We start from the raw sequence: 13,649 nt of genomic DNA on the forward strand, positions 1-13,649 counted from the left end.
TGCAAAGTTGCATGACTATTCCTCACTTACAGAAGGGCCTACTTTACCCATTGCAGTAACCTTCTCATTTTGGGAGTACACAACTTGGGCACAGACGTTCCACCTTTCTCATCCCGAACATTATTGAAACTCTTGGTTTGATGATTTCCCTCACTTACTGCATACACCCATAAATCAATATCTAATTCCTCACTGCAGTGGCACACTGGGAATGGCTTCAGCGTAAGACCAAGCACTCCAGCTGTAAGAAATGTTTCCCTTATCCAACAAACTACACTGTAGAGTGACTAGTTGGTTTGACTGCCCAGTTTGACTTTTACAAGCATTCTTGTACAGCTCCGTGCCCCCAATGTTTGACATGGTCTGTATCTTTGTAAACTAGCTACAGTATACTGTATTCTGTATCAACAAACGACTAAACTACAGAACGTCATTAGTGAGAAGAGGGCTAATCATGGCCTAATGGCATGAACAGGGCTATGTTTAAGTGTAGATAATATCTTTCATATCTTACCTTGTGTAAATACAGTACTACTATAATTATACTATCTCTCTCATTTTCCAAGTTTTATTAGTTGTATGTACAGGATACACCTGGTATACACCATCCAATGAAATGTTTACTTGCAGGTTCCCTCTTGACAATGCAACAGTAATCTTACATATTCCATGTAATTGGGTCAGCAGCTGTATGAAGTTGACCTGAGGAGTTGCTTGGCAACAGTGTCAATGCGTGCTACATCTACTGTATATAAAATATGAACTAGTTTCAGCATTGAGGTTATGTAACAGATTGGCACCTCATTCTATCTCACACTGATATTCTTCAATCCCACAAAGTATATCAGTTAATAAGGGCACCGCAACCTAGTATGTAGCAAAATGTATACATTTTATTGATACCATTACTCGGCAGACATTTATTGCGTCAACATGTTTAAAAGAGATATCCTTTGTTTAAAAACCACACACACACACACAATAATGCAAAATAGCTGTCAGTTATGCATCACAATACCATGTATAACAGCAGGGGGAACATTCAGTTCCAACCAAAGCACAATATTTTACAAACATATCACTAGATCACTTCTAGTGAGATAAACACACTCATTTAGCCATTGCCTCATACATTTAGCAATTTGTTGCCTTGTTGCGAAGCCGTATCTCCAAAATGAAATAAGTTGAGCTGTAATGAGGACTCTGACCTGTAAAGTGTAGAAGGGGGATCACTGAACCAAGGACCATACGCCACTTACATGAACTACATTGACCTCTTCACAGAATTGTCAGCTCTCGCTGTCTCTGACACATACACACGCACGCGCGCACAAACTCAGACGCACAACACTTTGTTAGAAAACACTTAAATAACAGAGCATTGGTATACAGTAGTTGCACACTTAACGTATGTGATATAATAACGCTCATAACTCTCATAAATACTAAAAACTCCCACTCTCTTTTGCTTGTCAGCTGTAAGAGGTCACATTCTCTATGTGTTCTCTCAAACCAATCCATACCCCAATACTGGCTTCAAACCAAGGTCTTACTTGTGGTACATATACTGCTGGGGGATATGATATGGGTAAGGTGCATCAGTTAGATTTGGTGTTCTTCTCTCTCCTTCTATAACAAAAGCACATTTACCCCACCAAGGGCAAATGACCTTTCTGACCTAATTGGCATTACATCTGAGTATTTTGACCAGATAGGTGATCATGAGGTGACTTTTTAATGTTATTTCAAAATAGCTTATGCCTTTTATCTTGCATTTGATAATACAACCAGAAAATGAAGAGGTGGTCATAGTATTATCATCATCGTAACGATGTTTAGCAATCTAGTCATTTCTATGACTACAAGAGAAGAGGCACATGAAGATGGGATATGTAAGAATGATCAAGATAGCAAATGAATTCAAAAACCTGTGATAAAGTCTGAAAGGGTAAACATCGTCCAACATTGTGAAGTGGAACATTGAAATAAACAAGACAGACACACATTATCAGACGTCTTCTGTTTTGCTGCCTATGGTATAGACTATGTTGCTGTCCTTTAGTGGGCATGGGTTTATCAAGGCACCTCTTCAACTGTAATACTCAAGTTGTACACTATAAACTAGCCATGACCATTGTGTCATACATCGACTGTAGAAATAGTTCCCCACATAGGCACCAAAATATGTCACGATAAAAGAGAAAACATCTTGATATTGTAAAAACGTCAAATCTAGCGAGAGCACCGTGTTGACAATAGAACTTTACAGTGAGGGAGGTTAAAATAAGCTGTTTGTCATTGTGTTGGTGTCAGCTTAGAGGTTTTACAATTCAAATAAATAATAATAATAAAATGCCATCAGGGATATCACAGTAGCAAAACAAAGTGGCCATTGTAGCTACATCCTCCTGCTCCAGGAATAATCAGTGTTGGCTTCAAAATCTACCCAGACTGAAAAAGATCTAGACTGAAATTGAGTTTCAGTTTGGTCTCTCTCCTGTGTCTGCTCTCCTCCCTCCAGGCTGTGTGTCTGTCAGTAGAAGCATAGCAGTACTTCCCCTCAGGGCAGTAAGGTCAGGGCGGTGACAGTTTGCCGACATCAAAGGAAACCGCCGGCTCTCTTGGCTCCGTGCCTTCGATGACAATGCTGGGATGCGTCTCCTGGGTCTCCATGGAAACAGGCGAAGTGGAGTTGGTGGAGGTGGCAGAGTGCAGAGCAAAATGATGCCCATCCACCGACAGCAGCATGGGGGTTCCGGAACGTTTGAGCGCCTCGCTCATAGAGATGTGCACCTCCTCTGGCGTGAGTCCCATGTCCTTACTATACTCAGATGGAGACTTCCTCTTGATCCTCTCGTACGTCTTGTCCACCTGGCCCTCCGGGAAGGTCTCGCTGTCCTGAAAACGTCCCAGCAGCCAGATGAAGAAGCCAAAGAGGACAAAGGCAGCCAGGCTGGGGATGAAGGCCAAGCACTTGACTTCCAGGCTGGCACCCACGTAGCGGCTATGCAGGAACATGTCCCGTTCGACATACGAGCGGTTGGTCAGCGGGTCCACGTGGCTGGAGCGCCACTTGTAGGTGAGCGTGCTGCGGTTGAAGTCGCCCAGTGTGTTGGGCTCCTCCACAGTGAAGATCTTCTCCCCTGGACCAACGTATTGGCCGTACTCGTAGGGCTTGTAGAAGATCTGGTTCTTCCACATGTTCAGGTCCAGGATTAACACCAGGAAGATGATGCCGTAGTTGAACCACTTACCTGCAGGGACAAACAATATGGAGGGCATTTAGGGTAATTTCTAGATGTCAAAATCCAGTTTTAAAGTATTTATTGTGCCCAAGCTGACGTTGAAATGCTCTATAATTCACTGATTTCTGTACTAAAGCTTTTATGAATCAAATTAATTTAAGGTAATCAATTGACAAAAGACAGACAGACAGACAGACAGACAGACAGACAGACAGACAGACAGACAGTGTGTTAAGGCATATGATAATATATTTGCAGGTATCAGGTCCAACATTGACACTTAATGAAATTAGGTCATAATATTAATGGTAGCAATCTCTCCAGGTTTACTGATCTAAAGGCAGATAGCTTCATCGGTACATGTGACACAATTCCTTCCCTTTCCCGAGACGCACCACCGTTAACAAGCTTTTAGTCAAAGCAATCACGTATCAATCAAGAATATTAACATAATGCTAAATGGATGTGCGATGCATTAGGGTTAACAACCAAGTGCAAATCAGGGAGCGTTTGAACATTTTAACATCTAGCATGGGAACATTAGTTTCTCTCCCCCTTAATGGTTGTCACATTTACACTTTAGCAGATGCTCTAAGCCAGAGCGACTTACAGGAACAATTAGGGTTAAGTGCCTTGCTCAAGGGCACATCCAAAGATATTTCACCTAGTCAGCTTAGAGACTTGAACCAGTGACCTTTCAGTTACCGGTCCAACACTCTTAACCTCTAGGCTACCTGTCAACCCACATGAGTTTACCAAATTACTTCAAATGAAAGAAAACAAGTGCAACACATTTAATAATATCAATACTTGGGGAATGCTGTGGAACAGAATGAAACCTGGGTGATTGTTTAAATGGAAGAGTTAACTCTCACATGCTTATACACGTTGCACCTTTCTGTCTGACGCAGCAGGGATGCTAGGTGAGGGGGGAGGGCAGAAACAAGCAACACTGGTAGGATGAAGAAGACATGTCAGAACAGGTATATCTGATCTGTATTCATCTTAGGCCAGTGTCATGGTGCAACCATCAAAACACAGATGGAATGTGAAAATATTGAAGTAATAGTGGTAACCCTCTATACCACCTAAATCAATTGGGATAGTATGTTTACTTATATAGTATGCTTGCTAATATATGTACCTGTGATATGGATGTGGTATTCCTCTTTGAAGATGCTCTTGCAGACAGGAAGTTTGAACTTGAGCTGAGTGGTGGACATGCCAGGCAGGTTCATATCCAGGTCGCCCATGAACTGAGGAAAATCCCAATCCTAATGACATCAAACATATGATCAAACAATGCAAATACAAAATACATCAGGCCATCAAAATAATTTACTGATAGTGAAAGCTTTTACTGAAGTAAACACACATCATGTAACACCAAAGACAAAAGAAGAATACACCGGCTCCAAAGTCTAATGGTGTGTGTGTAGCAGGGATTTATTTTAATATAGAAAATGATACTAACTAGGGATTCATTGTTGTCCATTGATGGGTAAGTTCCACAGGGGTCAAAAGCCTAACTGTGAGCTGCAGTGCAGCGTTTACATGGCCTTCCTTGTATTGTGCCTGTGTGCATTGAGGTTCTCATGTCAAAACACCTCAGGAATCAGTCACAGACATCTATAAGTTGCCCTCTGTGTCTCAGTCTTTGCTTTGGAATAGTCAATACAGACTCAATATCGTATAGATGAAAGATAAGATAAGATCCCGGAACATCATCTGAAATAAACAGGTGATAATGTCTGGGAAGAATGTGATGTGTGTTGAACAGATAGAGGGACATAATGTACATTTTAGACAACAAAAGCACACTGAGATCTTTCTATATTTTTATGAATAGCTGCATTTTCCTCATATTCTAACAGTCTAGTTACGTACCTAACCAGCAGCCATTTCTAATGCTATTCAATTCTATACATTTTAAGATGTTAGGGTGAATGAAGAATCCATATGTATGAATGTTCATATTGAAAAATATGAGAAGGAATTTCCCCCTTGATATTAATTAGACCTTCCACCTACTCAACTGTACTTCGTTTCCTGATACTAATAAGCTTGACATTTAAGTCATGTGCGCCCCTCACAACAAATAATGAGTCTCTAGGACATACTGTAGTAAACAGTGCACACACGCACACATGCATGCACACGCACAAAAGCACACAAAACAATTACAAGCTTGCTAGGTCACAATTGATTCTTTGGAAGAGACACTCACACATTGGCTGTGTTCAGTGTTCTGTCACTCATGGGGACACCACGTCACCCGCCTTTAGTAAAGGTAGACATCAAGAATGTGAGCCCTTTGGGTGTTGCCATAGAATTGCATTAGAAGTGCCCTTCCAAGAAGGCTCAATGTCATTGGCCACAGATAAAATTACGTCTAATCACGTGATATCTACAGTAGCTTTGATTGGACAACATCTTACTCATCATAAATCAAGTAGACAATATTTGTAATCCTTGTCTTATGAAGATAAATAATGAAGAGAAATTATAGATAAAACGTATTGGTGCTCATCGGCCATTGGACATAAACATTACACAACAAGTTGGAGTTGTTTGGAAGGAATCAGTGACAGTGGCTATCCGCAAGCATTGCAACTGGGAAGTCAGACTGAAAAAACACGTTTTGAACAGTCAACCAACTGGGAAGTCAGACTGAAAAAACACGTTTTGAACGGTCAACCAACTGGGAAGTCAGACTGAAAAAACACGTTTTGAACGGTCATTCAACTTGGAATTGAAAATATTTTTCTTTGATGACAAAATTTGCCATTGGAGGACCGCCGCGCACAACAAGGTGAGTCCAAAAATGTCTTATATGATGTAATATGCCAGGGAGATATGGTCAGCCATGTCAGCTTTGTTTAAAAAAAAAAGAGGCAGTAAGGCAGTAAACAAGCCTGAATGAATTGTTTCACTGCCAGACAAGGCTCTGCTGATAGCCAGGTGTAGCGGTGGTAAGAATTCACTCCATTGTGCTGTTGGGATATCTTTATGTAAGCCCTAACAGTTTCTGGGCATCGCTTGTCGCCGTTATAGTGCAATTAATGTATTGTTAAGTGTTGGGATAACCCAAACATGGGTTAATTTAACCATCAGTTGGGTTTTTATTCCTTTTCATGCTGGGTTGACCCAGCAGCTGGGTCTTTTTTAACGTAATCCTCAGATTCTTTTCAGGAGGTGTGGCTTATTAGGGGTGTGACTTCCGACAGTTATTTTTGGCCATCTGTGAGAGTAAATGTCCTTCCTGTTCATCATGTTTTTTACTTTTCTTGTTGAAAGGCTTTATCTCAAGTATAAATACAGTACACACACTAAAAGGTAAAAAAATATATGTTTTGAGAAAAATAGTGGTTAGACAACTGCAAACTTCAAGGAGTAGGGCATTCAAAGAGTTGGTTTGATGGGAAGTCATGATGTCATCGGCCTTGCCCCTCACTTGAGGAACAATAGAGGAACAACAGAGAACAAAAGAGGAAAGGCCCACCCCCCTCACTTGTGCTAGTTCATGACTTACCTGGACCACCTATTGAGATGTGCCTTTTGTAAATCAGATGGCATGAGGTGAAAAGGATACTGGAGTGCCACATTAAGTTTGTACACTGCAAATAAAAATGTTCCTTAAATATTTTTACGCATGACATATTCTACTATAATATTAATAACAGGATTTTTTTACACATTGCAACAAAGTGATGCAATGTGAGATTTGTATAGGCTTTTAAGGAACTCCGTTATCTTCAGTAAAGCTTCAAAAGTGTCTGTGTTCAACCTTACCATGTGAAAACAATGGCCATAATATATCTAAAAGCCACAACTCTACTAAGCCACACCTCCAGTCTTCTGATCTAACCCGCGGGGTCATATCTCAATAACATAGCATCAATAACCCAGCACTAACAACTCAACCTTGCTCTTTTTAGAAAACAACCCAACTAAGTGGCCCAATGCCTGCACCCTGCAGTTGGGTCATCCAAACAACCCAACATTTTTGAGACTATACCAGACAGAACACATACATATGAAGGTGAATGAAGCCATTTCAGGAGTGTTTGTTGACTACCAGAGTAAAGTGCATGGACAGCCAGCCTCAGATCCATGTGAGCACAACCGGCGGGGACTGATTGAAATCATAAATAACCGTAGTAAACGTGCTTGCTGTACACAGAGCAGAAAACGAGAGGAGGCTAGCAATCATAAACAAGTCTGAAAGATGCAGGGGTGATGTGATTGGTGGGTAGTTGGGTACTGGCTGGGGCCAGGGAGTCAAAATAGGGATGTCATACTATGGAGACTGCTGTAGTCATGAGGCAGGAGATGAGAGCTGAAACTGACAGCATGCTGAATGTAAGGTACCTGTTGTATTCGGCGCACGTGACAAATAAACTTGGATTTGATTTGAATAATAATAATATGTGCCATTTAACAGACACTTTAATCCAAAGTCCCTTACAGTCATGCATGCACACATTTTACAAATGGGTGGCCCCAGGAATCAAACCTACAACTCTGGCATTGCAGACAACATGCTCTATCAACTGAGCCATACAGGACCAAGATGGTGCCTGTTTCTGAGATGGAAAGGGACCCTGGTGAAAAGCAAGGAGGCCTATGCAAACAAAAGCAGGCATGGTAAAAAGTTGTGAGAAGTTGTAATCTTGTAATAAAATCCTTTAAAACTATTGAATGGCTGAGCTGAGGCAAATGAAATAGCATTGAAAATACATTATTTCGGATTCGTTCTTTTTTGTCAGTTATTGTGCTACAGATAAATCATTTGTGTTAGCTAATAATAAAAGTGTGGTAACAACAGGTGCCAAGTGTGCAGAATAAGGTAGGCTGAGGTATTATTGACACAATAAGGTTGTGCACTTATCCATGAGCAGCTACTAGGTAGTTTCAATAATGAATAATGTAGAAACAGATATTTAAGGGATACTACAGATTAGACTACGCCATATCCTTTAAAACAACAAAGCTGTGGAAATACACTACATGACCAAAAGTATGTGGACACCAGCTCATCGAACATCTCATTCCAAAATCATAGGCAATAATATGGAGTTGGTCCCCCCCTTTGCTGCTATAACAGCCTCCACTCTTCTGGGAAGGCTTCCCACTAGATGCTGGAACATTGCTGTGGGGACTTCCATTCAGCCACAAGAGCATTAGTGAGGTTGGGCGATGACGTTGGGCAATTAGGTCTGGTTCGTCCCAAAGGTGTTCATCCTAAAGATGTTCGATGGGGTTGAAGTCAGTGCTCTGTGCAGGCCAGTCAAGTTCTTCCACACCGATCTCGACAAACAATTTCTGTATGGACCTCGCTTTGTGTATGGGGGAACAAACTTTACATTTGACACTTCGCATTCGGGCAGGTTGTGTTCACTGCCAGATGGTGAAGCGTGATTCATCACTCCAGTGAACGTGTTTCCACTGCTCCAGAGTCCAATGGCGGCGAGCTTTACACCACTCCAGCCGACGCTTGGCATTGTGCCTGGTGATCTTAGGCTTGTGCGGCTGCTCAACCATAAAAACCCATTTCATGATGCTCCCGACGAACAGTTATTGGGCTGACGTGGCTTCCAGAGGCAGTTTGGAACTCGGTAGTGTGTGTTGCAAGCAAGGACAGATGATTTTTACGCACTAGGCACTTCAACACTCGGTAGTCCCATTCTGTGAGCTTATGTGGCATACCAATTCACGGCTGAGCCGTTGTTGCTCCTAGATGGTTCCACTTCACAATAACAGCACTTACAGTAGACCAGGGCAGCTCTAGCAGGGTAAAAAATTTGATGAACTGACTTGTTGGAAAGGTGGCATCCAGTATAAGTACAGTATAACGGTGTCACGTTGAAAGTCACTGAGCTCTTCAGTACAGGCCATTCTACTGACACTGTCTATGGACATTGCATGGTTGTGTGCTCGGTTTTATACACCTGTCAGCAATGGGTGTGGCTGAAATAGTCAAATCCACTCATTTGAAGGGGTATCCATATATAGTGTATGTTAATTAAACATTAGCAGAAGCCAAACTAAATCCGGCTAGCATTACAAACCAACCAGTCTGCATTTAGCTTGGAGCTACTGGGTTGAAAGTCTTCTCTCTTTGAAACACTGTTATGCATTTTCTACCCAGACAAAACATTTGCATATTCATGAGTATGCCACTGACAAATCCTTCATTGATGTATAGTCTCCTGTGGGATGTAGAACATTGGGTGGAAAAAAGGAAAGAAAACATAACATTTTATGAGTCATCATTAAGGAAGGCCTGGGTTCACGGAGGAGGAAAGGGTGTAGTTCCTTGCCTGAAGCCTGGCCGGATGGGGGGGATTGATTGCTGGATAGCTGGGTGGATGGTGGATTAAGGGTAAAGAAAAGGGGTTTGTAGACATGCGGATTCAGACTGATTAAATGTCTCCCTCTCTCATCCAAGTACCACAGTGTCCCTTTTTTACTTAACCTTTATTTAACTAGGCAAGTCAGTTATGAACAAATTCTTTTTACAGCCTAGGAACAGTGGGTTACTGCCTTGTTCAGGGGCAGAAACCTTGTCATCTCAGGGATTTGATCTAGCAACTTTTCAGTTACTGGCCCAACGCTCTAACCACTAGGCTACCTGCCGCCCCTGTGGCTGAGGGAGGGGTGAGGAAGGGGAGAGATAGAGGAAAAAGTGGGGGAGAGTATAGGAGTCCACCTAGTTTTTAATTGGCCATGGGGGAGCCCCTACCTGCATGACAATGAGCAGGTCAAAGACCAGGATGAAGGATACCAGGAAGGCCCTGGAGACCTCGTCGCTGGGCAGAAATCCCCGGTTCAGGTTGTCCCAGCTGATCCAGTCAGTGCTGATGACCAACAAAACCACCGATGTCAGAGTGATCAGGACCGTCCTGGAGGAGACAGGAAGTAAAACCGCATTACTTTCCTGGTAATAACCTGGGACACTCCACAGATTTACTAATTACCACTTTAGTAGTCCATTTGTTACGGCAGACGACAATCATTTGCCTTCTGCTCATTTCTCTAAAGTACACAACAACAATATAATTATAACAGGAAGTTTTTATAGGTTTATGTAAATATTAATGATGGTTAATAATTCTGTTAGGTATCATTTGACGTTTATCTGTGTGTTATGGACTTTGGATTTAGCAAACTATATTTGGCTCCTCTTTGTACTTGTTTCAATGTCATTCAGTAATTATTACACTGAACTGGTGTTGTGTGGGTTGCTGCATCCCCATGGTGACTGGCTGCGTTGCCGGTAGCTTGCACCAAGTTCATCATATCATATTTCAAATGTTGTGAGACACAGTTTGCATTTTAAAAATCTAAAGTGGATTCTTTCCCCTCCAGTCCAGATTACTGATTTTTGGCACTGTCATTTGTGATTTACCCAGATTCTTTGCCGCATAATGTCAAGATACATTCCTCAACATATTTATTAATCATACTTTCTCAACCAGTATTTGAGATTTACAAATCATACTTTCTCCCGAGAGTACACATTGATTGTGACAGTCAGACTGGGGGCATTCATTAATAAGACAAAGGCTTCCAGAGGAGCCACAGAGACTATAGCTCGACATTCTGCATCCTAAAATAGAAGAACAATCAATTCTATGGGAAACATAATGCATTGGAGAGTGTGACTTTGAACTTCCATTTATTGGTAATTTACAAATCAAAATGCTCAGATAATACCAAACTACTGCAACACATGTTGATGTTTGTACATAAGCTCAAACATCCCAATCCCAGTAGTGACCCTAGTGTCTTGTCCAATAACCACCATTAGGGACATACAGTGCCTTGCGAAAGTATTCGGCCCCCTTGAACTTTGCGACCTTTTGCCACATTTCAGGCTTCAAACATAAAGATATAAAACTGTATTTTTTTGTGAAGAATCAACAACAAGTGGGACACAATCATGAAGTGGAACGACATTTATTGGATATTTCAAACTTTTTTAACAAATCAAAACTGAAAAATTGGGCGTGCAAAATTATTCAGCCCCTTTACTTTCAGTGCAGCAAACTCTCTCCAGAAGTTCAGTGAGGATCTCTGAATGATCCAATGTTGACCTAAATGACTAATGATGATAAATACAATCCACCTGTGTGTAATCAAGTCTCCGTATAAATGCACCTGCACTGTGATAGTCTCAGAGGTCCGTTAAAAGCGCAGAGAGCATCATGAAGAACAAGGAACACACCAGGCAGGTCCGAGATACTGTTGTGAAGAAGTTTAAAGCCGGATTTGGATACAAAAAGATTTCCCAAGCTTTCAACATCCCAAGGAGCACTGTGCAAGCGATAATATTGAAATGGAAGGAGTATCAGACCACTGCAAATCTACCAAGACCTGGCCGTCCCTCTAAACTTTCAGCTCATACAAGGAAAAGACTGATCAGAGATGCAGCCAAGAGGCCCATGATCACTCTGGATGAACTGCAGAGATCTACAGCTGAGGTGGGAGACTCTGTCCATAGGACAACAATCAGTCGTATATTGCACAAATCTGGCCTTTATGGAAGAGTGGCAAGAAGAAAGCCATTTCTTAAAGATATCCATAAAAAGTGTTGTTTAAAGTTTACCACAAGCCACCTGGGAGACACACCAAACATGTGGAAGAAGGTGCTCTGGTCAGATGAAACCAAAATTGAACTTTTTGGCAACAATGCAAAACGTTATGTTTGGCGTAAAAGCAACACAGCTGAACACACCATCCCCACTGTCAAACATGGTGGTGGCAGCATCATGGTTTGGGCTTGCTTTTCTTCAGCAGGGACAGGGAAGATGGTTAAAATTGATGGGAAGATGGATGGAGCCAAATACAGGACCATTCTGGAAGAAAACCTGATGGAGTCTGCAAAAGACCTGAGACTGGGACGGAGATTTGTCTTCCAACAAGACAATGATCCAAAACATAAAGCAAAATCTACAATGGAATGGTTCAAAAATAAACATATCCTGCTGCATAAAACTGCTGTTCACAAATGCTCTCCATCCAACCTCACTGAGCTCGAGCTGTTTTGCAAGGAGGAATGGGAAAAAATGTCAGTCTCTGGATGTGCAAAACTGATAGAGACATACCCCAAGCGACTTACAGCTGTAATCGCAGCAAAAGGTGGCGCTACAAAGTATTAACTTAAGGGGGCTGAATAATTTTGCACGCCCACTTTTTCAGTTTTTGATTTGTTAAAAAAGTTTGAAATATCCAATAAATGTCGTTCCACTTCATGATTGTGCCCCACTTGTTGTTGATTCTTCACAAAAAAATACAGTTTTATATCTTTATGTTTGAAGCCTGAAATGTGGCAAAAGGTCGCAAAGTTCAAGGGGGCCGAATACTTTCGCAAGGCACTGTAAATATACTACTGTACATTGGATTTCTGTTACACTGTTTATACACACTGCATATTTATATACTGGATTGTTGACACAACTCACTGTAATATATCTACTGCTGTACATATATATTTTTGAGTTTATCCGCATAGATTGCATTTGGATTACTGATACAGTATTTTTGGGGTTGTTAATTAGATTAGTTTGGACATTCTTGATTTCTTGTTTTTGATTATTTGTGTAAATCTTTACTGCACTGTTTGGAGCCAATAACACAAGAATTTCGCTGCACCCGCTATAACATCTGCTAAACTGTGTACGCAACCAATAAACTTTGACTGGCAGTAGCGAACCATTTTCATGCTGACCTGGTGGAGTGACGCCCTCTGGGACCACAGGTGACCGTGAGATAGATTTAGACCAGGACGGTCTAAAACGACCATTGACTGCTCTTTTGTAATAAGCATTATTGGGCACAGTGTAACAGTTTGAGTGGGTCATAGACCTTGCTCTGGCTCAGTGAGGTAAAGGCAGCAGTGTGTGTGTGTGTGTGTGTGTGTGTGTGTCCGTGCGTGTGTGTGTGTGTAAAGGCAGAAGTATAGCTGGCCTCGTGACCTTGCTGTGTCTATTGATTTCCTATTCCTGTTCTTCTAATTAAAGGTGAAAGATTAACAGGGCTATTGACTGTGTGTTACTGTGTGTAACCCCACGAGGAGCACAGGGCTTTGTCTGAATACCAATACATGAATGAATACATGCATACTAATGCACACACACATACTCATGAACCCTAGCACCCACACACACGTACTCATAATCCCCAGCATACACACATGTGCACACACATGTACACATACACTGATTGTGCTCAGAGGCAGCATACTGTAAATGCATTAGACTGGAGAATAGAACATACCAGAAGAGGACGATCCTGTGGTTGCCTTGTTTCCAGAACCTTCTGGCAGCTTTGCCCCAGTCTGGGTAGTGCTGGTCCTGGAGCATCATGTCAGTGACCTGGGAATAAAACAGGGTAACTTAA

General features: G+C 41.7%; 1 protein-coding gene across 3 annotated transcripts in view; it reads right to left on the reverse strand.

The window, feature by feature from the left end:
* Window positions 1-871: 871 nt before the first annotated feature.
* LOC110508721 (transmembrane protein 117) overlaps window positions 872-13,649 on the reverse strand; it is a 90,054-nt gene continuing 77,276 nt past the window's right edge. For all 3 annotated transcript variants that reach the window (XM_021589510.3, XM_090207982.1, XM_090208020.1), the window contains 4 exons: window positions 13,527-13,624; window positions 9,991-10,150; window positions 4,390-4,519; window positions 872-3,254 (listed from right to left, as the gene is read on the reverse strand). In XM_021589510.3, coding sequence (XP_021445185.3) covers window positions 2,575-3,254; window positions 4,390-4,519; window positions 9,991-10,150; window positions 13,527-13,624 — 1,068 coding nt within the window. In that variant the 3' untranslated portion in view covers window positions 872-2,574. The remainder of the gene's footprint in view (window positions 3,255-4,389; window positions 4,520-9,990; window positions 10,151-13,526; window positions 13,625-13,649) is intronic.

Source organism: Oncorhynchus mykiss, chromosome 1 (assembly GCF_057628025.1).
Source record: "Oncorhynchus mykiss isolate SJ-2025 chromosome 1, ASM5762802v1, whole genome shotgun sequence".
NCBI classification, from domain to species: Eukaryota; Metazoa; Chordata; class Actinopteri; order Salmoniformes; family Salmonidae; genus Oncorhynchus; species Oncorhynchus mykiss.